This window comes from Tauraco erythrolophus, chromosome 5 (assembly GCF_009769465.1).
Source record: "Tauraco erythrolophus isolate bTauEry1 chromosome 5, bTauEry1.pri, whole genome shotgun sequence".
NCBI classification, from domain to species: Eukaryota; Metazoa; Chordata; class Aves; order Musophagiformes; family Musophagidae; genus Tauraco; species Tauraco erythrolophus.
Window position 1 is genome coordinate 23,236,353 of NC_141469.1, and position 20,312 is coordinate 23,256,664.

Here is a 20,312-nt window from a genome sequence, read left to right on the forward strand (position 1 = left end):
CGGTGATGGAGTGAGTTATTGCTGGGTGCTACCAGCTCGTGGGGGGTAGATAAAGAGTGGAAAATTAGAAAGGGGGCGGTCTAGGGGCTGAGGATGAGGAGGCCTTCCTTCCCTTTTGGTGTTGGGGCAGGTGCTGGCACCCTACAGTGGTGGGAGCTGCCACTTGGGCTCAACCTCTGGGGGAAAAGCACCTCATGGGGCACAGAGTTGGGCATCAGATTTATTTTCCTTTTCCTCTCGCCCATTGCCATCTCCTTCTCCAGGAGCTAAATGCCTCTTCCCCCTGCTCTGAGCCTAATTGCATCCCCAGGGTTTAACACGCGTGTGTTTGTTTTATTCAACGTGTTGGCTGTTCCCACCGGAACAGGCTGATTTTTTTAAAAATTTTTTAATTATTATTTTTTTTTTAGGGGTTGGGCTGGGGTTTTTTTTGCTTATTGTGCGCAACAAGCTACCGCACAAGATATTCATTGGAGGTGGGGGGAAGGAATTGTAGTAATGCCAATACTTCTTGAATATTATAAACCTGGCTTATCAGCCCGACGCAGAGCTGGAATTTGTCTCTTCCTGTGCTGCATCTCTGCTTTCTGAGAGGGGCGTTTAAATACAGGCTGGAGACGCAGCCTTTCCACTGTGCTCTGCTGGGCTGTGACAGCAGCAACGGGGCTGCTTGAGCAGCTGGTTTTCTTTTTTTGTTGTTTGTTTTTTTTTGCATTAATTCCTCTTCAAAAAGGAACTTCTCTGGGTAGAAGGCTCCGAGACTGCATGTCCCAACAGTATCCGCTGAAGGAGGTGAAGGGAGACGCGGTTTGCTTCGTACCTGGCTCTCCTCTCTTCTCTGTCCTAATGGAGCCAGCTTCTTTTTGTTACCCCCGGCTCACCTTTCTCCGCTCGCCCTACGGTCAGTTCGGGGCGAGCGCTGGCTCTTCGCAGGATTTGGCCCCGTGGCCGCAACGTTTGGTGACACAGAGGTGGACCGGGCCGGTGGATGGTGCGTGACCAGGGGTGAAAGGCTTGGGGATGGGAGAAGGGGGTGGTATAGGGTAACGGGGAAGCCTGCTGGGATTTGGGGGGCTTTGGAGTTGGTGGGTGAGGAGGAAAGCAACTCAAGTAGGACTCAGTGGTTGCATTGCTGTGGTCGTATTGATGCACTCCTGTCTCGGATGTCTCTTGGTGGTGCTTGCTTGGGTGCTGTCATCTCCACCAAGGTGCAGCTCTGGTCCTTGCTACCTCTTTGCAGCTGGGCAGGCTGGCCAGGGAGAGCTGAGAAACAACCTCAGTATGGAAAAAAAAATATAAAAATAGAAACTGATCTTAGCCAGTCTTTTGTTTCATAAGCTTGTTCGCTTGCTGAAATGAATCCAGCAGTGGTTGAAACCTGAAATACCTGCTGGAGGAGGGTGGGCAGGCTCAGTTCACCTTTAGGGCTGTGATGCTGTCACCTGTGTCCTTTAAACTCTTGTTAAAGGTATCAAGTGTGGGTATAGGGGAAGATATTAAAATCCTCTATTGCACATTTGCCTTGCTGCAAGGAAGTACCTTAAAAGCCTCAGCTGGGTTCAAAATTTTACACATTGCTTTACTGCAAAGGATCTATAAGAGGGCACTGAGTAAATCCTGCTGGTTTAGGAGCTGAGCTCTGCTGTTAAGTGCTGATCCCAAGGACAGGAGTCTTGCTGGTAAAACTTTTTTGGGGAAGGTATCAGGCTTGATGAGATGAGGTCCTGAGCAGTGCGATGTAGCTTTGAAGGTGGTCCTGCCAGGAGCAAGGAGCTGGGGTTAGAGACCTCCAAGGGTCTCTTCCACCCTCCAATGCTTTATGAACCACGGTTATACTTCCTTTCTATCTTATTAACAGTCTGAATATGATGTACCTTACCTGGAAAAGCTCATCGAGTGGCATGCAAGAGGGGGAAAAAAAAAAAAAATGGAGGAGACTGGATGAGCAGTCTCAGCAGAGAAAACGTGTAGGAGGTGTTTAAAAACATGCATTGCCTGTGGTTTCGTGCAGCGGAAACAAGCCTGTAGCAGGGACTCAAACCCAAGGGTACGTGGCTCTTGAGCGAATCCCTCTGCTAAGAGCGATGCCTCTTCCCGAGCCATGCCCGGGCTCGCCTGGCGCCGGGAACGGGTGCTGCCTCCTGGCAAATATCGATTGCTGGGGAATCTTCACTGGAGTCTGCAATTGTCAGAGTTACTGTAGAGGAGTGACCTCGTCTTGGCAGCGTTTTGATAACTCGCTGTTTATTTCTTACTTTTTTAGGATTCTGTCTTTATGAAGGCTGATTTAATGTTGCTTTGGGGAGTTTTTCCCCCCTTTTTTCCTTTTTTTTTTTTGGTCAGCATAGACCATTCCTCCAGGCTTTAAATATCAAGCTGGGGGAGACTTGGCTTATTCTTATGAAAATCTGGAGTTGTAAGGAAAGTGGAAGAGTAGAATAGGCTAGAGGGAGGGGGGAGAAGATGGGGCATCTTCCCTCTGAAGCTTTTTCAAGCACCACAGTTGAGCACTGGGCAGACAGACTCGGCTATAGCTCTCCTTGGATGAGGTGAGGTCTCTTCAGCTCTATTTTCTGCAACTTGCTGTCAGAGCGCGGTTTGACTGCCCTGTGTCTCATTCCGTTCTGCAGCCTCCTTGTCGAATGCGTGCATTAACCCTTGCACTGCTGCTGAACTGTCACGCTCGGTAGCATGGAGAGAAAAAAAAACCAACACCCAAACCACTGGCACCCAGCCCCGCAATCGCCTCACAGAGCGCAGTGACTACATCTTTAAGAAATCTATATCTACCTCTTGGCAGCAGTGGTGGTGGTGTTTGTGGTCGTTTGCCCCCTGCCCCCTCCCCTTCTTCTTCCTGCATCTTTGCATCCTCTTGTTTCTCTGTACTTCTGTCTGTAAGGTACAATATCTTCTCACTTCGGTTGAGCCTGGCTGCCACAAAGCTGCTTTTTTTCTTTTTTAAGGAGGCACACGGGTTTTCTCAGTACAGCATCCAGCAAAACGCCGGCTCTGACGTGCAGGGTCACTTTAATTATTCTATTTTTTTTTTTCCTCCCTCCTTGCTACTAGAAGCAAATAGCTCCGAGAGGCAGTGGCATCTAGGTGGCTGGAGGAGACCGACCCAAAGCCCAGCCTGGGCTGCGGTGGCATGCAGGGAGTGGTGCTTCGCAGGCGTGAAGTTAGTGGCCGGCTGGCATCACTGCCAGGGCTGGGAGAGCTGGGCTGGAGGTGCCCGTCTGGGAGCTAATGGGTCGCCCTCTCACTCCACCCATTCGCCGCTCGCCAATTGGAAGTGAGGGAGAAAGATGCTCTGGATGGGATTAATATTGGAGCCGTTGAAAAAGCACGAGCCGTTGCCTTCTCAGCCACCTGAGCCAAGTGGCATTTGGGAACAAGTGCAGTGGCTCGGGGGGAAGGAGCCAGGAGGGGAGCGGAGGCTGTTTGAACAGCATCTCTATTAAAGAAGTAGCACAGGTAAGTTGTGGTCTTAAAAAAAAAAAACAAAAAAACAAAAAAAACAACCCTAAAACTGAAGTAATACTGTTGCTGGGTGATGCATTTGGACAGGAAATCTAGAAAACCAGCTCTGCCAGCTCTTTAATTATTTAATTCACTAAAGTAAGGCAGTACTTGATGCATTTTCAATGGGCTTTGCTGCTTAGCGATGATATCTATTGCCTGTGCCGGATATCTCTGTGCTGCTGTGTTTTAAGGATGGAGTATACCTTTCGAATTGAATTTACATTAACTGGAGTGCTGCCTTTTCAGGGTTTGAATTTAGTTTGCGAGATATGCATGGGGAGATGAGCACAAGAGATCTGAACCTGTTCTGGATTTTCTCTAATTAATGCTAAAACATTCTACCAGCCTGTCTGTGAGGCTTTGCGTACTGATGTTTCACGTGGGGGGGAAAAGTGCAGTGCTGGGTGAAAACAAAATGTGTATATGTGATCTGCCTACAATGCTAGCAAACATCATCCCTGTTGCTGTAGCCATGGAAGCCATGTAGACGAACCATAAACAATGTCTTAATGAATAACACTGTCATGTATTGTCAATCTGCAATTGTTTCACCACCGGACAGGGGCATTTTTATTTTGGGTTGATGATGGACAGCAAAATCAGATGGGGTGCTGCTGGCTTTCCCCCCACCCTTGGTGTTGTCACTGCTGTTTTGGGGCTCCTAGACATAAAAACTGTATGGGGTTGATTTGTGTGATCCTGCCCAGCCTGTCATGATTTGAAATCCCTGTTTCTGTGGGGAGGGTTAGGGGTGCAGAGGGCAGCTGGGCTGCCATTGGGGTATCCTTTGGGCTGTTTTCCCTTTTAATGGCAGGGGGGAAGGTTTTTCTTTGTCTCTTGCCTGGAACCACAACTGTGAAAATGTGTTTGGGGGCTGGGTTCATTGCTCTCTACTTCTGTGTCTTTCCATGTTTCCAGTATAGACCTTGTTTAATATCTAACTTCTGGGTTTGGGTGAATTAGAGCTGGTGATCTCTTGTTCAGATGCTTTTTGTGGGGTGGTGGGGGGAAGGGGTACAAGAATAACTTCGCTGCAAGGTTTGGCCCAGCTGCTGCTGTCTCTCTAGTTTCTGGTGGCAATAATACAGGGGATAAAAACTTTATAGTAATGAACTTCGTGTTCCAAAACATGATTTGGGTACCCTGGGGTGATGCTGGAGTGTGAAACTGGTTGTGCTGGAGCATCTCTTCCCCTTAATCCCAAACAAGAGGTCTGTAGCTACTAGCTTACACCTTGCAGCTGCTTAATTTTTATTATTTAAAACAGTTGAACCACTGCAGGGAACAGCTCTCTTCCTCTGAATAACCCCAAGCAGGTGAAATGTTGATTGACTGTCTCTTAACCATTTTTGTGTTTTACATGGTACCACTGCAGATAAGTGGCAGGTGGTGGCCTCTAGAAGACCTGCTTGTACAAGGAAAGCATTTCAGCAAAGAAAAATATCAAAGCACCTTTTTGAAGCCCCTTTCAACCCTGACCAAGATTTGGAGCCATTGCAGTATCTTTTTTTGATTAGGAGTTATTAAGCTTTTGATGGGACCGAGTAAGAGCTTGTCTGAAAAGCTGTCAGTAAGAGTTAATGCTTTCTAAATTATTTAAATGTTTCAGGAGAAGTTGACTGAAAAGCCTCAACTGGTCTATTCTTGGGCCTTTTGCCAGCTTGTGGGATCTCTGGAGGTATCTGCTTTTGCTCCTCTCCATGTAGCGCTTATGCAAGAAACTCTTGCAAGTCTCACTTTTTTTTTGAGAGGATCCAACAAAATGAAGTCTCCCCCTTTAACCAGGAGTGAGGGGGGGGGGGAGGCAAATAGCCCAAATTCTGTGTCAGCCAGCCTAAATCCCAAAGTGTCGTCGTTCTCTTGGCTTGTCCTGCTGGCCAAGAAACCCAGCAGAGGAGGAAAAGCTATTCTGTTAGCAGAGCAGCTGCGTGGCTCTTGATTTCCAGGGTCGTTTCCTCTTGCAGCTCACCTCTGGGAGGCACCCTTGGATATTAATTGCTTGGGTGGGCTAAATTGTGATGAGTCGACCTGACCAGCCTGGTGCTGCTGGTAAATCCAAGCACCATGAACACCAGTCTTCCACGTGTATGGGTTTGGGGTTTTTCTTTTTTGGGGCGAGATCTCTGGTAGCTGTTGCTGCTGCAGCCAGTGATCTTCTATTAAATGGTTTTATTGCGGTGGGTGCTCTGGAGGAAGGTGGGGAGGGCATGAAGAGGGGGAATTGTTGAGTGCAGGGAGGAAAATGCTTTGAAAGCAGACATGTCTGATCCCTGAGCTTGTGTGTGGGTGTGTGTTTGCCTGGGAGGGAGCAGGCAGGAGGATGCTTCCTGCTTTATCCTTCCAGTATGATGCTTTATTATTTTCACAGCCAGTGACTGTGAAAATTAGTTCTGGGCTTCTGTTTACCAGAGTGACCATGGCATGATTTAAGATCTCCTTGTGCCATTTCCTTTCATCAGAAGAATATCCAGCCCCTTGCATATAATCCTTGGTTTGAGACTCTTAGTGCTTGCTGAGCCATGAAGCTATGAAGTTGAGTTTTCTGCCTGGATTGGGACCGGCATCTGGTGGAGGATGCTGTTTAGATAGACATATGGAGCAAAGCTTTATGTCTAAGTAGCTGGTGCATGGTGGGCTAGCCCAGGACTTGTCAGAGGGCTGGTGTTGTGTCCTTCAAAAATCAGAGAAATAGGACACTTCACAGGTGTTAGAGATATTTAGTTCCCTCTTAGTCTCAAAAATGGGAATTTTGGGGATATGAAACCCTTATGGGAAGCAAAGAGGTGGTGAAAATCCTTTAGGGGTACTTCTAGTAGAGGGGCAGGGGAGACAAGTGTCACATCTGTGCAATTCTGTGGCAAGAAGAGTATGTTCTCTACATACTCATGAACAGTATGTTCATGAACAGAGTATGTTCTCTACATACTCAAGAGTATGTTCTCTACTCATACTCAACACACATAACTTTGAGTGCTCTTTATTAACAGAATCATCCTCTCCTGCGAGGATTGCTGAAGAACTTGGCTGTGTCTACACTTAAGGAGGGCAAAGCTTGTGTCCCTGCAGGCCTGAGCCTCTTGGCTAAAGCAGCAATTTCCTATTGGATTGGGCTACTTGAAAGCATCTCCCGTCTTGGTATCTACTCTGGCCAACACTTTTATCTTCTAAAAGCTTACCAAGGTGAAGGGATTTGGAATAGATTTAAATCTTCCTGGGTCATGGCTGTCTTCTAGACTGTTTCTAAGATCTCAAAAGTTGATTTCTTGTAGATGTTTGCGTGTGGGTGATGTGTTAACTCATTTAGGTAGAGGTCTCGAACAAGAATTGCTGCTTTGTTATGAAGTGGTGCCAGTGCCTGATGGTTATACCGTACTGTGCCTACATTGAAGCTCTGGGCATGGCATGTGGGGATGAGGCCCTCGTCCATCCTTTAGTGTCTGGCTGTGTTTTTCAAAGGCTTGACAGCTTCATGAGGAGGAGGAATAAGCTGAGAAGAAAAGTGGGGGCAGCAGTGCAGAAGGGGAACATAGACAAGGGAACCTGCCCTTCCCATGAGTGCTGGCTGGAATATGCCCTTGGGTTTTCACTGTGCTGACTGGTACGTTGCTAACTCTTTATTCTTCAAATACTGCTGTAGAAAGCAGTATTGGAAATATTTGGACACATGTGATGTGCATGTAACTTGAGAGGAGGAGGAACACAGCTGGTCCTTTACGGAGCTGGGTAGCTTGTCGTGGGGCTCTGCTCAGCCCTTGTCGGCAGGTATGCCACTGAGATGAATGAAGGACAAGTTGAGCGATAGGGCTCTAGTGTGCCCTGGGAAAGAAGGATTAATCCCCCTCAGTCGCTGCTTGGGATGAAACGTGCATGGATGTGTCCACACTGAGAAAGCATGGATTGTGCTTGCAGGGGGTGTGAGACTGTAAAGCTGCAGTGAAGAAGAGTTCTTTAGTTGATCTTGACTCTTATCTCTTGAAGATAAAACTCCCTGGAAGGTAGCGGAGTGCTGTTGTTTCCATGTAATGACACAGAAAAGGTCTTTTTACCCCTCTTGATTTTTTCTATTATGTTTTCCTTTGCCTTTATCAATACGAACCGATGCTTTCTGGAGGAAAACCTACGTCTGGGTTTGCCACAGGCAGCAGTGCTTATACTCCATATTTACTGGGCACATTCCTGCCCAAGTATTAACAAACATGCCTTACTCATCTTATGCTTCCTTGAATTACAGAGGTTGGTTTTGAAACCCTGACTTGTGTGGTTTGTTTTTTTCTTTTGTCACACCTCTCTAGGTGTAGAGAAAAACAGGTAAAATCTCAAGCTCTTGTCCTGTATGTCAATTATTATTGCCTAGAGCAGCTGCGTATGAACACACTCCTTATCTCTGACTGTGCCGCTATGAGCCGTGCTTTCACCAACGTTTTCCAGTGGAAGTGTGCAGGGCTGTGAGAAGGATCAGCTGCTTGAAGTGTAGATAGAAATGAGGAGTGGTAACTTGAGGCAAAACAGCTTTTTGCATGCTGCTGTCCATTCGTTCTTGCTGACTTGAATAGTTTTAAAAAATTGACAACAAATGTCTCCACCAGGAGACCTCACTGCTTGATTCTTCCCTGAAGACTGCCAGAATCTCATGTTTTATGAGGAAAAGTGATGTTATGCAGGAGGATCCTGCAATATTGATATACTTGGACCTGATCAGCTAGTCAGCGGGATCAGATTTGCTACCTGTCAATCTCTTTTCCTGTTCTTCTCCAGCTATGAAGTGAATTCTCCTCCAGCTGTTGAGCTCTTGCTGTGTACGGAGGTTTTTAGACTCTGTTGCAAGCTCCTTTCAGTCAATGCTCCACACAATTAAAAAAAAGCCTCTCCTGCAGGTTTCCCTTGGGATATTATTCTTTCTCTGTGTGGTTTTTTAAGTCTATTTGGTTTTCTGCTGACTTTGGATGGAGGAGAGCAGCATCACTTGCTTAAGTATGTTAAGCACAAATTGTGGCTCTTGCCCCTGCCCCAAACTGCATGAACCTGAGTGCAGCTCCCTGGTCACTTGTGCAGCTGTGGTCTCCCTTGTCCTGTGATGTTAATTCACGGTGAGGTGAAGAGAACAATAAGTAAGAAGCAAACTGAGTGTTGAATATCCGGCCTGATGGAGCCTTGGATAAAGGGTGGCTTTGTCACCTTCCCCCAGATCTAAGCCTTAGATGAGACAATACACCTGTTCAAGCTGGACTTGGCTCCAGATCTGTTTGAGGTGGTGCAACCAAGTGCTGTGTTCGCCATCAGGTAGGGGAGCTGCTGCCTGGCTATTTAATGGTAGCGGTGGATGCTTTTTGCATTAACGGACAAACTCCTGGAAGTCATCTTGAAGTAGCCAAAACCTTGTGTCAAAGCTAAAGCCTTACGTGTCTTTTGGGAAGTGGATTTCTTTCCAGATAACTGGGCAGTTGAGTCTGTGATGCTGAGAATTGGTAATTCCTTCTGAGACAAAGTTGGGAAAGCCTGAAGGTCTTTCAGCTGAAAAGGTGATGTTTGTTGTACCTTCTTGCTCAGAGGATCAAGTGTTTTGCTTTATCAGCTTTAAGGCAAGCCTATGCCATTCTATGATTGCATTTGCTGGTGAGTTTCAGAACTGTCCTCGGAGCTTCAGCAAAGCAATGTTGAAGGAGGTGGTGGAAACTGGGATATGGGAGCACACACTGAGTAAAAGTTGGTGAAGGTACTCAATGTTTTCCCATCAGTACTTATGAGGTAACTAAATGCTTCAGGTGTACAGGCTGCCTATGTTCAGAGACAACCCAAGAGCAGCCAAGGTTAAACGGCCTGAAAGTGAATGAATATCTCTCCAATAACTCTTTTGAAATTATATTGCCTCAAAGTAAACTCCAATTGAATATCAAGACACTAGAACTTGGGGAGATTTACTGGAGGGAAGTCATAAAAGCTGAAGTCTGTAATACCACTTGTAGAAAGTTTGGGAGAGCTGTTTTTTGCTTCAATATAAGGCTTGTGCTGCAGAGGGCTGTTTACTCGGAAGATGCCAGCAGCAGAACATTGTAATTGAGTTACTGAAGTATCCAGAGAATGTGTTTTTATTTGTAATCCGCTAATATTGCAAGGCTTAAGAGAACTTATTACTAATATTAAAACAAGAGAGTTAAAATGGTTTATTAGATCTGAGACAGGTTTCCCAGAGGAATTTAATAATGAAGGATGGCATGGTAGAGCCTGTTGTGTTTTTGTTAAATGCAAATGTAAAAATGGTAAGAATGTAAGAAATCAGGAAGCATATCCATTTCTTGCCTGATACTTCCCACTGTGGATCATCTGATTCCTCCTATTCCTAAGGCCAAGCACCTTACGCTACAGCAAACTTGACTGTCCTACTAGTTAAGTAGTAAACTTCATATACCTCCCCCTTGGTGGCTCTTGTAGTTACTGCAATAGCTTCAAGTCAAAAGGCAATGACTGACTTCTGAATTCTTAAGCTGTATCCCTGAGTGTAGAAAAATAGACTTTGTTTTCCATTGTGCAGCGCTTCAGCTCTTCACTTTTCACCTTTTGAATTCAATGCTCAGAAAGGGATGAGAAACTAGTCAGAAGCTTTTCTTTGAAAAAGCAGCTAAGCAGTGACACTTTTAATGCCTGTCCAATTTAGTCTCATCTAACAGAGATCCCTGTAGGGAATAAGATGGAGTGGCAGTAGAAACTTATTTGCTGGAGTAAATTAACTCTTAAAAATGAAAAGCACTGCTGAAACTGTCAAAAGAGCTATACCACCTACTTTTTGGTAGATAATGGAAGATGGTATCTTGTTCTGCCTTTGGACAGGGAGAGCAAGTGATGAGTCTGGTTGCCCTGTCCTTGTAGATGTTGGATGAGAGAGAGTCTGGAGAGTGAGGCCATTGATCTCCGAGAGCTACTAGAGGCACGAGAGCAAATTTGATGTGTGGAGTATCTTAGCTTCTCAGGGTAATGCTTTCTAGCTTTGCCTCTAGAAGCCGGACCTTATGTCATGCTGAAGCTGCTTTACTTGGATTTTTTTAATCGCTGAGATCTGAAAGAAAACCTGGGGGAAGGGAACTAGCAACATGGGTTTGGTGGATCTGCGGGAAGTGGTTTGCTGGTGGTAGAGAGGAGGAACTCCCACCCTGTAGTAATGAAGTGCTCCCAGACTTCAGGTCGTCTCCTCCAGCCTGCAAAGGCTAATGAAAGGGCTGATGGATACTTCACGGAAACACTTCTGCAACTTCTGGCAAACCCTGGATCATTTGCAATGTTGATCTCTAATGTATTTGGAGACTCGTTTTCCTACCCAGGCTTCCCTAAGCTCAACAATAGCATTGGGTACTGCAGTGTTTCAGAATTGCCCCTTGAGAGAGCTCTTTCAGTTTCAGGAGTGGAGGTGAGATGGGGAGAGGAAATGCAGGTTTTGGGGAGGGGTGAGCGTTGGTCAGACTGTGGGTATGTGCCTTATTGCTAGAGAAGAGAGGACTCCGCCTTGCTGTCAGTTCTGTACAACTCAAACCCATTGCTCTTGTCTTCAGCAAAACTGGACAAAGGAGCTGAGTCCTTGGATGTTCAAATCCCGTAAGCCTTGTGAAAGTAGAGGTACATGGAGCCTTCTGTTCCGTTTACCTTGCTGACTGCTGCTGAGCATGCACGTAAGGACAAGGCCAGCTAGACTTTGCTTAGCTTATGTTTATGGGATGCTAGATACACTTCCTTGTGCTAAACTGGGGAAATACGGGGAGAAGGGGGAAAGATTCACCCCCTTTTCTCCTTCCTTTGTTCTACTTAGTTAAAAAGTTAGGTAGATGTCTCTCTCTTTAGATTCTGAGATGCAGATGATGTAGCCCCCAATTTATTCTTCCTACCTCCGCTTCTGCTAATGTGCTGACCTTTAAGCAAGTCCCGTAACTCGGGGTGTGTGTCTGGACTCGTGTAAACACCCCATTGCCTTTTACCTGCTGGGCATGTTACACAGGGTTCCTGATGTTAATGTGCGTAGCCCCTTCCGTGGGGGTTGTATCAACTTTTCCAAATGCTCCAAGACTGTTTTGAAGTCTGAATCCTGTTGGTGCTATGGGACAGCATTACATAGGGAGAAGACAAATTACCAGGGCTGGACTTTAGCCAGGATATAGTAGGGTGAATGCCTGACTTTTTTTTTTTTCCCAAACGTGCCATTGCATCTTTAATTGCAAGGTTAAGACCTCTGTTTTATGACTCATCTGAAAAAACAGCACCTCCAACATAATTGCCTGAACATGTTGCCTAGGGGACTATCGCTCATTAGTGACTCAGACAAACGAGTGCCACCTAATGAAATGGCACTGCCTGCTGTAATACCCCAGCCTTGCCCTTTTCATGCCTAGTCCACGCAGCGACCAAGCCAGAATCTCCCATAAAGGCATGACGTCAACCCAGGCAATGCTGCGGTTGGAAGATATTTCTGATGAAGAAAGCAACCAACTCTGAATTCCTGTTAATTGGATGTTATCAACTCATAGAAATCACAGAATCATAGAATGATTTGGGTTGGAAGAGACCTTTAAGTATCATCTAGTTCCAACTCCCCTGCCATGGGCAGGGACATCTTCCACTACACCAGGTTGCTCAAAGCCCCATCCAACCTGGCCTTGAACACTTCCAGGAGTGGGGCAGCCACAACTTCTCTGGGCAGCCTGTTCCGGTGCCTCACCACCCTCACAGTGAAGAATTTCTTCCTTAGATCTAACCAAAATCTCCCCTCTTTCATTTTAAAGCCATTATCTCTTGTCAAAATAGGTGTGTTCAGGTAAAAAGCAAACAATGTCTCATCTTTCCTAGTGAAAGATGAACATGTTGCTTCAGGCTCCCTCAAGCTATAATACAAATGAGAAATTGATATACCATCCTGGTGGGAATGTCAGATCCTTCGGTAATCCATCTGCCTAGGCGTATTTTGTTTGTTTCTCTGAAATGCGTAAATGCAATCATTGGACAATAAGAGTCTCTTTAAAAAACTTTCCTTTGATCATTAGCATGCTAATCAGTCTGGATGGATCTTAGCTTTCCCTTCCAGGTGGAGGGAAACAATTGACTGGTGTAATGGGTGCCCCTTGGCCACGGTGCCTTTGTTCCTCTAGCCCATTGTTCTGGGATGAACTTGGAACATTGTGTTTCTCTCCTGGACCAGACACTTGAATTGCCCTTGGGTTTATGGGGTGTTCTTTTTTTTAATGGTCATCAGGGTGTCTCTCCAGGAACTTGTGCAGCCAAAAGCTGTCTGCACTGGAAGGTCTGAGCCATGCTGAGCTGTGACAAGCGTTAGGGCTGGAAGGTGCTGTCATCAGCGGTGTGACTTGTATCCGTCTGGTGTACAAATGCTCCCAGTGGACTAGGATGAATTATGATGCTTGAAAACGTGGCACACTGTAAAGGGGAAAAAAAAAACCCACATAACCAGTAAGCCAAAAGTTATGGGGTAGAGACAGGGTCTTTGGGAAATGGTCTCATGCCTCAAACAAAAAGCAGGAAGCCTAATCTGTAGAACAATAAAGCAGGCAAAACCTCTTTCCTTGTTGGCCCAAATTCATCCCAGGCTTGCGTAGGTAATGTTTGATTAGCCTAATGAAGTGGGGAAAGACAGAGCAAGTCTATTCCTTTTTCTGATTGCGTTTTGGCTGGGAAGAGGCATATAAAGAGGCAGGATCTAATAGCGGCTTTCAAAGGGACTGCTTAGGTGACTCTTGCTCAAGGCTCAAAATAAAGAGCTCTGGTAGCTCCCTGTAAAATGAGGCATGCACCTGTGCAGAATAGCTGGTGCTTCTAGCCCACGCAGTCTGAACTGTCAAATACTGTTGGCACTAACAGCCAGGCTGGGTTTGGGGCACCAGACTTTGATCACACCTGAAAAGCAAGTGCTTCTGTGCTGTTTGAGCATCTGTTTGCATGGTAAATACCCAATTTGCCAGCAGTTAACTGCAGAACTGACTCACTAACAAATAAAGTACGTTCTATAACGAATCATGGGGGCTTGGTCCTGGTGCTGCTGTGTTTGTGGGTTTGCTCTTGGTCAGCGTCATTTCCCATTTGTGGCTTTCTCATGAGACCCTGTTGGTGCAGATGGTGTTTGCTGCAGGACCCCAGCTCAGGAAGCAGGCCAAGGAAGGCTGCAGTGTTCTGGTGCTTATCTTCAAGTGCCAAGCACTGTTTTGGGATATCCTAATGATTAGGAGGAGCAGCAGAGTAGGATGTGAAATTCCTGCTCTCATCTAAATTAAACTGATGGTTCTTATCTGAGCATAAGCTACAACCTAAACTTCATTATGGCTTGTGTTTTTTGTAAAACCCTTGCCGATGCTTAGCCTGTATTATTTTTGGTTGCACTTGTTCAGGTTTGATAGGTCACTGAGATGATCAGGCTTGTCCACATCTTTAGTCTTGCTGTTTTGTGGTCCTAGCTCAGGATGTCCGAGACTGGCAGTGACTGTGACTGGATAGGATATTCTGGTAAGTGTGAAAGTCAATAAACAAAAGGTTAAAGTTGCCACATTGAGGAAAACCTGATGCCTCCAGTATTTTGGGGCTGGCTTTCTGCTGTAAACCAGGCCTACAGTGAGTTCAGCTGTAAGATGATGTTCAGCATCTTGATTCTTATGTTTCCTTCTCTTTTCTGTCTTCTTAGAGTCTCCACCAGCAGCGATGTCAAGAAATGGATACTTCTTTGAAGAGAGCGGCAAGTATTATTTGACTTCTTTGTGCGTAGTATCGCCTTACCGGTGGGAGGGCAGAGCTACAGGGTCAGCTGAGAACTCGTAACAGGTGATGCAAAATCTGTTTGGCTTAAGCAGCGTGCAAAGAGTCTTGCATGGTAGTTGTGTAATCTAGTGCTGGAAGCAGACTCTGCATTTTTAAATCCTGTAGATATTCTAGATATTCAAAGCAGTAAATAATCATCTTCATGCTGTCATCAGTGACTATTCTGGGTGGCTCCTTGTTTTTCAGGTTCTTTCAGGATGTTTTCCTGTAGTGTAGGCTGGCAGGTGTATCTACTTATCTTTTCCTGGAGCGGCGATCATGTGTAGGTGTCAGATCCCTTTGGGGACATCCTGCCAAGAACATCAGGCAAATGTTGGATGGCTCTGGTAAATGCATCTTTCAGTGGCCTGGAAAGATTTTTTTTTTTCTTTCAATCAAGGTTAAGTTGTGGCATTTGGAAACTGCTTCAACAAAGGTGGCTGAGCATGTGAAGGGGGGTTTTAGGGAGAGATCATCCTGAGATTTCAACTCAAGACCGGCCTTGTCAAGATGTAGTTTCTAAGGGCCTGGAGCTTCTTGCCCTTGAGAAGGTGCAGTGCTTGGAGTATTCAGGACTTCCAGCTGCTGAGAGCAGACTAAAATGCTCCAGTTATTCAGGCCTGTAGATACTTGTTGCTGTCCCAAGGCTCATCTTTCTTGTTCCAAGGGGCAAAGTCTTAGGTTAACATCTGGGAAGGGGAAACTGAATGTCTGCCGGATGTCAGCTGCAGTAGATCCAGCTTTGCTATTGACAGAGCTTCCTTTGGCACTGGCTTGCTTGCTTTCTCTGAAAGTGTTACATGGAGCCAATTTCTAGGAGTAAAAGGATGAAACTGGAAGCAAGTACTCTCAGCTCTAGTAAGGAGTCTTTTTGGAAGACTGGCTTGAGTTCCAGAAGGACAGAAATTAATGCCTGATATCAGGGATGCTTTATTTCTTCAGTATTGGCAGGTTTTCTGAGCGCATGTGGGACATGAGGACTTGGGTAGTCATGCTCCTACCTTCCCTAGGTTGCTTGTGGCCCCTTGGGATGTGGTTGGTGCTTTCTTGAAGACTGGGAATGTAAGAGGGTGATCCCAATTGGGACCTGGAGAGATGTCTAAGCTGCCAGCATCTGGCTGAGAGCAGTGTAAGGGCTTGGGGAGGAATACTGCAGTATGATTTGGAGGAAGAAGAAAGGCAGCTGTCTTCTGGAGCCACCTACTTCATCACAAGGCTTCCTGCCACAGGGAACATGAGCACAGCTGTCTGTCCTAGCACCTTATGTGAAAAGCTCTACATGCCCCCTTCCAGGACTCAATGTCTTGTCTTCCTCAAACTATCCAAACAAAAAGGCAGATCTCTGGATGTTTTTAGAGCATGTGTTTGTAGTTGTGGCATTCCCTGTGCAAAGCTCTCCTATGAGATATGCAACTTGGTGCCACGGCAGTGAGCACTTATTTTTGCCCTATTTGTGTTATTACTCAGCTTCCTCCCTCATCTTAAGGAGACAGCACCTTAAGAGCAACCATTAAGGGCATTAAGCATGAAATCATGTATGCTTCTTTCCTGTTGTGCTTCTGCATGGTTTGGGAGAAGGAGGAAAAGTTGGTTGCCACATCATCTTCAGCTAGCACGCAGTATTGAATACTCTGTTAACTGTGATTGAAAATACAGTTGATTCCTTGGTTATTTCACTCTCAAATCTGCTGTCATTCTTGTTCCTCATTACAAACTGACCTTTTTCAATAGTTCAGTTGCTACTGAGTGATGAGTCACCTTCTACTGCCTGATTTAACTGAGGGCTTGTGTGTTTCTGCACAGAATATATGGGCAGCACATCTCAGGGGTTGCCAGTGCGAATATTCACATCCCTCTGCGAGGCAGTGCTTTGGCTTTCTCTGTGCAGAAGCTTCACGCACTCAGATTCTTGAAGACTTACCCAAAAACTTAATCAGGGCTAGAGGAAACCGCAGAGAAAGAAGTTACCTTTTCACATAGTTTCAAAACTACATGTTTTGAAATGGAGCTGTAATCATTAAGCTGTTTCTTGGCACCACTTGTTTGGATCTGCCAGCTCATTGCGGAGATCAAGAGATGCTCTTGCCTCACCTTTAAAATAATAAAAAAACCAAACAGCTAGTCTCCTAAACTGTGTGCTGTGGGGAGGGCAAAGATTCCCTTAGCACTTAGATTTTTCTTTTCCCCTTTCTTGGTTCTATTGCTCTTTGCGCAGTTGAGTTTTTTCCTTATCTTCTCTTGAGATCTTGCATATACATATGCGTTTCTGTATCATTAGTAATTAGGATGTTTTTGTTTCTGACCATATCTGAGGTTCTGTTTGGAGACTGTGTTTGTCCCTACCATTTAACTTCTTTCTTGCCCTTGTTGCATTCTCAATAGCAGCTGCAGCAACGCTAAAAGTGAAAAGTTGAGACTTCAGTTTTAGTTTAAATTGTTGTAGAGTGAAGGTAATCTGGGCTGCAGCACCAAAGCAGTGCCTTGTAAGAATCTCCTGGATATTTACTGTTCATAAAAACTTATGGAAGTATCTAGTAGTATGTAGCTCTGTTAAGTACTGAGGAAAGCCCAGGGAGGATTTTCTGGTGAATGGATGCTCATATATGACTATTCTGGAAGTGCAGAGGGTTATTATGGTCCCAACAACATACCAACCTATTTGATGACTTCCTTAACTGGTTAAAAATCTGGGAAGTTAATCAAAGGAGCCCATGTCTTTAGCTACAAGTTCCAGTTTTCAGCATGCTCTGGTTTTCCCCTATTGCTGGAAGAACTTACTGAAAGCCCCTTTTGTGGCCTTCAGTGCATTACAGAAGTAGAACACATGCAATATGACTGGGGGGAAAAACCAGCAATCAATGTGCAGAATAACTACTCATCAAGCCCCACATTGTCTCTGGGCTGTCAGTCTCCTACACCCTCCGTGGTGGTGGGGGGGCAGTATTCAGTGCCTGTTACAAGTGGATTAGCTCTAAAGGCATTGGTGTTAGCTGCAAGTGATTAAATTCTGCCAGTGTACAATGAGCTTTTTTAATTGACTCAAGAACTTTCCCTGAGAAGACACAGAACCAGAGGCTTTCTAGTTCCTCTTGCAAAATCCAAAGGAAGGAGTCCCCGTATACTGCTGGGTATATCTGAATTGTTGCATTGTTTTAAAGCTGGCTCAACAGATATTGCAGCATAAATTTTTGTGTTCCAGAGCAAATCCCTCATTGCTTGGTCTCGTCTGACTTATTGGTTTTGCTGGCACAGTAAATTGCAGTTGTGTTGAAGGACCCCAAGGCTCCAGTCTGGCTTGGGGTGTTTGGGTATATTTTATCTTCTTGGTTTTGTTTTTCAGTTTGCAGTTCGGCTTGGTATCTGTGGTGGAGGGTTTTCTTCTCTTTTAAATTTATCTTTATCTGTCTTGGAATTGTTTGCCTAACTAGGAGATCAATCTAAATGCCTTTTCGAAACAAATCCTCTTGCAATGGGTTTCCCTTGATGAGATGCTCAGTTTACCAGCAGGAGATGCACTGCTGCTACCTATGGAAAGCCCGAGAGGGTGGCTTGCAGGTCTCTTGCAGATTGTTTTATTTCTGAGAACTGTCTATCAGGAGGCATATAATAAAATGAACACTCGTGATTTCTGTGGGTTCTGGTTTAGAACTGAAATTCCACGTGCTGCTGTGTTCTGTAAAAACAACAAAAAATAAAAACAAAACCCTACTGAGTTACTTGGATTATTCACAACATTTCCTAGAAATCTGGCTGCAAAATACAATACTGGAATTAATTCAAAAGTGCCTGGGTGTTGGGTGTTGCATTGGGGTTTTTTTGTAGCAGATCAGTTCTTTCAGTTCTGTTATGAATTATTACTGAAGTGGCAGGGGAAACTCTATTTCCATGTGGCTCTTCATGACAAAAGACTGACTTTAAAGTAGAGTTGGAAACACACGACCAAAGTTATGACTGGCCAGTAGTGGAGAGATCTGTTATTTAAAGGATGCAGGTCTGATCTTGGTGACTCCACCTGCTAGACACTTTCAACCTCTTTCATTTATTTTTTTTTTAGAAGAGAAGGTTGTGATTTAATCTGTGGTTGTGAAGCACTCTGAAAGCTTTGGGTGATAGACTGACATCTCCATAGAAGGTGGCCATGGCTCCACAAGGCCACAAACCCATATCTGATGAGCTTCCAGTGACTACTTAAGAGCTGAGAGGTGTCATCCAACCTTTCTCAAGCTCTTCTGCCTCTCAAGCTACCTGAGGAGGTGCTAGGATTGGAGGACACTCCTTTAAATCCAATCTTGATGATAGAGAGGTCGTTAGTCCACCTGTGCCAACCCATAATGTTCAGCTTAGTAAAGAGGGTCTTCTAACAAAAGCATGGGAGGTAAGCTCTAGATCTCTCTTGCCAATTAGTTGTCTGCAGCAAACTCTCAGCAGTCCAACAACTCAGTCTGTGGACAGCCCCTAGGCACCAGTTGTCTTCTCCTAGGCTGGTATAAACCCTGTCCATGTGCTGCCTGCTGCATGATGAGTAAACCTCCTTAGGACAAAAATAGCGACCCTTACCAGGGAATCTCAACTGTGAACCGAAAGAGAAGCTTAAAATTCTAGAAAGCATCCAGCTGAATGCAGAACTGCTTTATTTAATCAGCGTGGCTTAAATTTTTAGCTTTGTGGGAGCCAGCTTTGCAAAATGTGATTTGATAGCAGCCTTCGGAGGGGATTGCTGTGTGGCTACAGCACGGCAGTCGTTCTTGCCTGTGAAATGGAGTAATGTTGGGAAGGAAGGAATTGTTCATGGCTGCTTTTCGGGCTCTTGCGATTCAAAACAATAAGTAACCTCCCAACTTTGAAGTGTAACCTCAGCAGGAACATGTAAAACTTAAGCAAATATTTCAGTAAAAGATGCTGTTCTATCCATGATTGCTCTTTTTTTTTTTCCTGAAAAATGAGAGCTATTTTGATAAGTAGGTAATTATGCCAAAATCAGTGTATGAGATGTCACCAGAAGCTTGCCTTGGGTAGTGTGAGAACAAACAGGATGCTATTTAAACCCCTTTTCCTAGAATACCGTGCAGATTGTAGAACTGATACAGAGCTCTGCCCAGCCTCTCCTGAATCCTTCGATTACTTTATCCCTGCCAACATTAAGGGACTGTAAGGTTATCCAACCTTTGGAGGCAATGTGGGTCCGTGTTTTTGTGCAGAGAGTACAGGTCAAAATGGAGGTGGAGGCTCCATTATTAAAGTTTCCTTTTGCACCCAATGTTGGGAATTTGGGTATTTTGAGTGATGCAGTGGATCTGCAGTACTTGGGGAACAAAGCAAGCCCTCTGATAGCTTAAAGCTCAGGCTGATCACTTTAGCTCAGATTAATTAAACCTCATGCCTGTCTTGAAAATTAATGTCTATTGTTAGTTAGAGCAAGATGAAAATCCACAGGAGTGGAAAAATGAGATGAAGGTGCCTTTTCTTTTTTAACTTAACACCAATGTCGTGGCTGGTTTTTAGGTAGATAGGGGGCTTAATTCTCTCTTGAGTTCCTTAGCACTGTATTACAGCTGAGCACTGGGATGCTCAAAGAACCAGACCTGATTTTAGGGTAATGCCTATGTCCCACTTGATGCCCTCTTATCTTTAAAAGCTATTTAATATATATTATTACTGTTTCTGTTGTCTGTCTGTACTTGACTTGTAATTCTCCTGAGAAAGTGGATGCAAATAGCTCTTGGGCTCTTCCAAAACAAGAACTTGCAAACTTCTGCACTTGACTGTCTGCAGCAGAGCTGGCTATTTGGTTGTGTGAGATTTCTAGCTTGAAATGCTGAGAGTGGTGTCAACCACTGTATTTCAGTTCTGAATGGATCAGGATCAGTGACAAAAATATCTAAACCAGTGATGTCAGAAGGAAAGGCTTCGCTTTTCCCAGGGTAAAAGGTCTGAGACTCCTGAATCGGACAGGAGCACAGTGCATACTGGTGCTCCCTTGTTCTGGTGAGGTGGCCACAAGTGCTGTTACG

At 45.1% G+C, this 20,312-nt stretch overlaps 1 protein-coding gene across 1 annotated transcript in view; it reads left to right on the plus strand.

The window, feature by feature from the left end:
- Positions 1 to 765: 765 nt before the first annotated feature.
- The window catches only part of SLC4A11 (solute carrier family 4 member 11), a 92,753-nt gene continuing 73,206 nt past the window's right edge, over positions 766 to 20,312 (plus strand). The window contains exons 1-2 of the mRNA XM_086611609.1: positions 766 to 991; positions 14,189 to 14,239. Coding sequence (XP_086467735.1) covers positions 766 to 991; positions 14,189 to 14,239 — 277 coding nt within the window. The remainder of the gene's footprint in view (positions 992 to 14,188; positions 14,240 to 20,312) is intronic.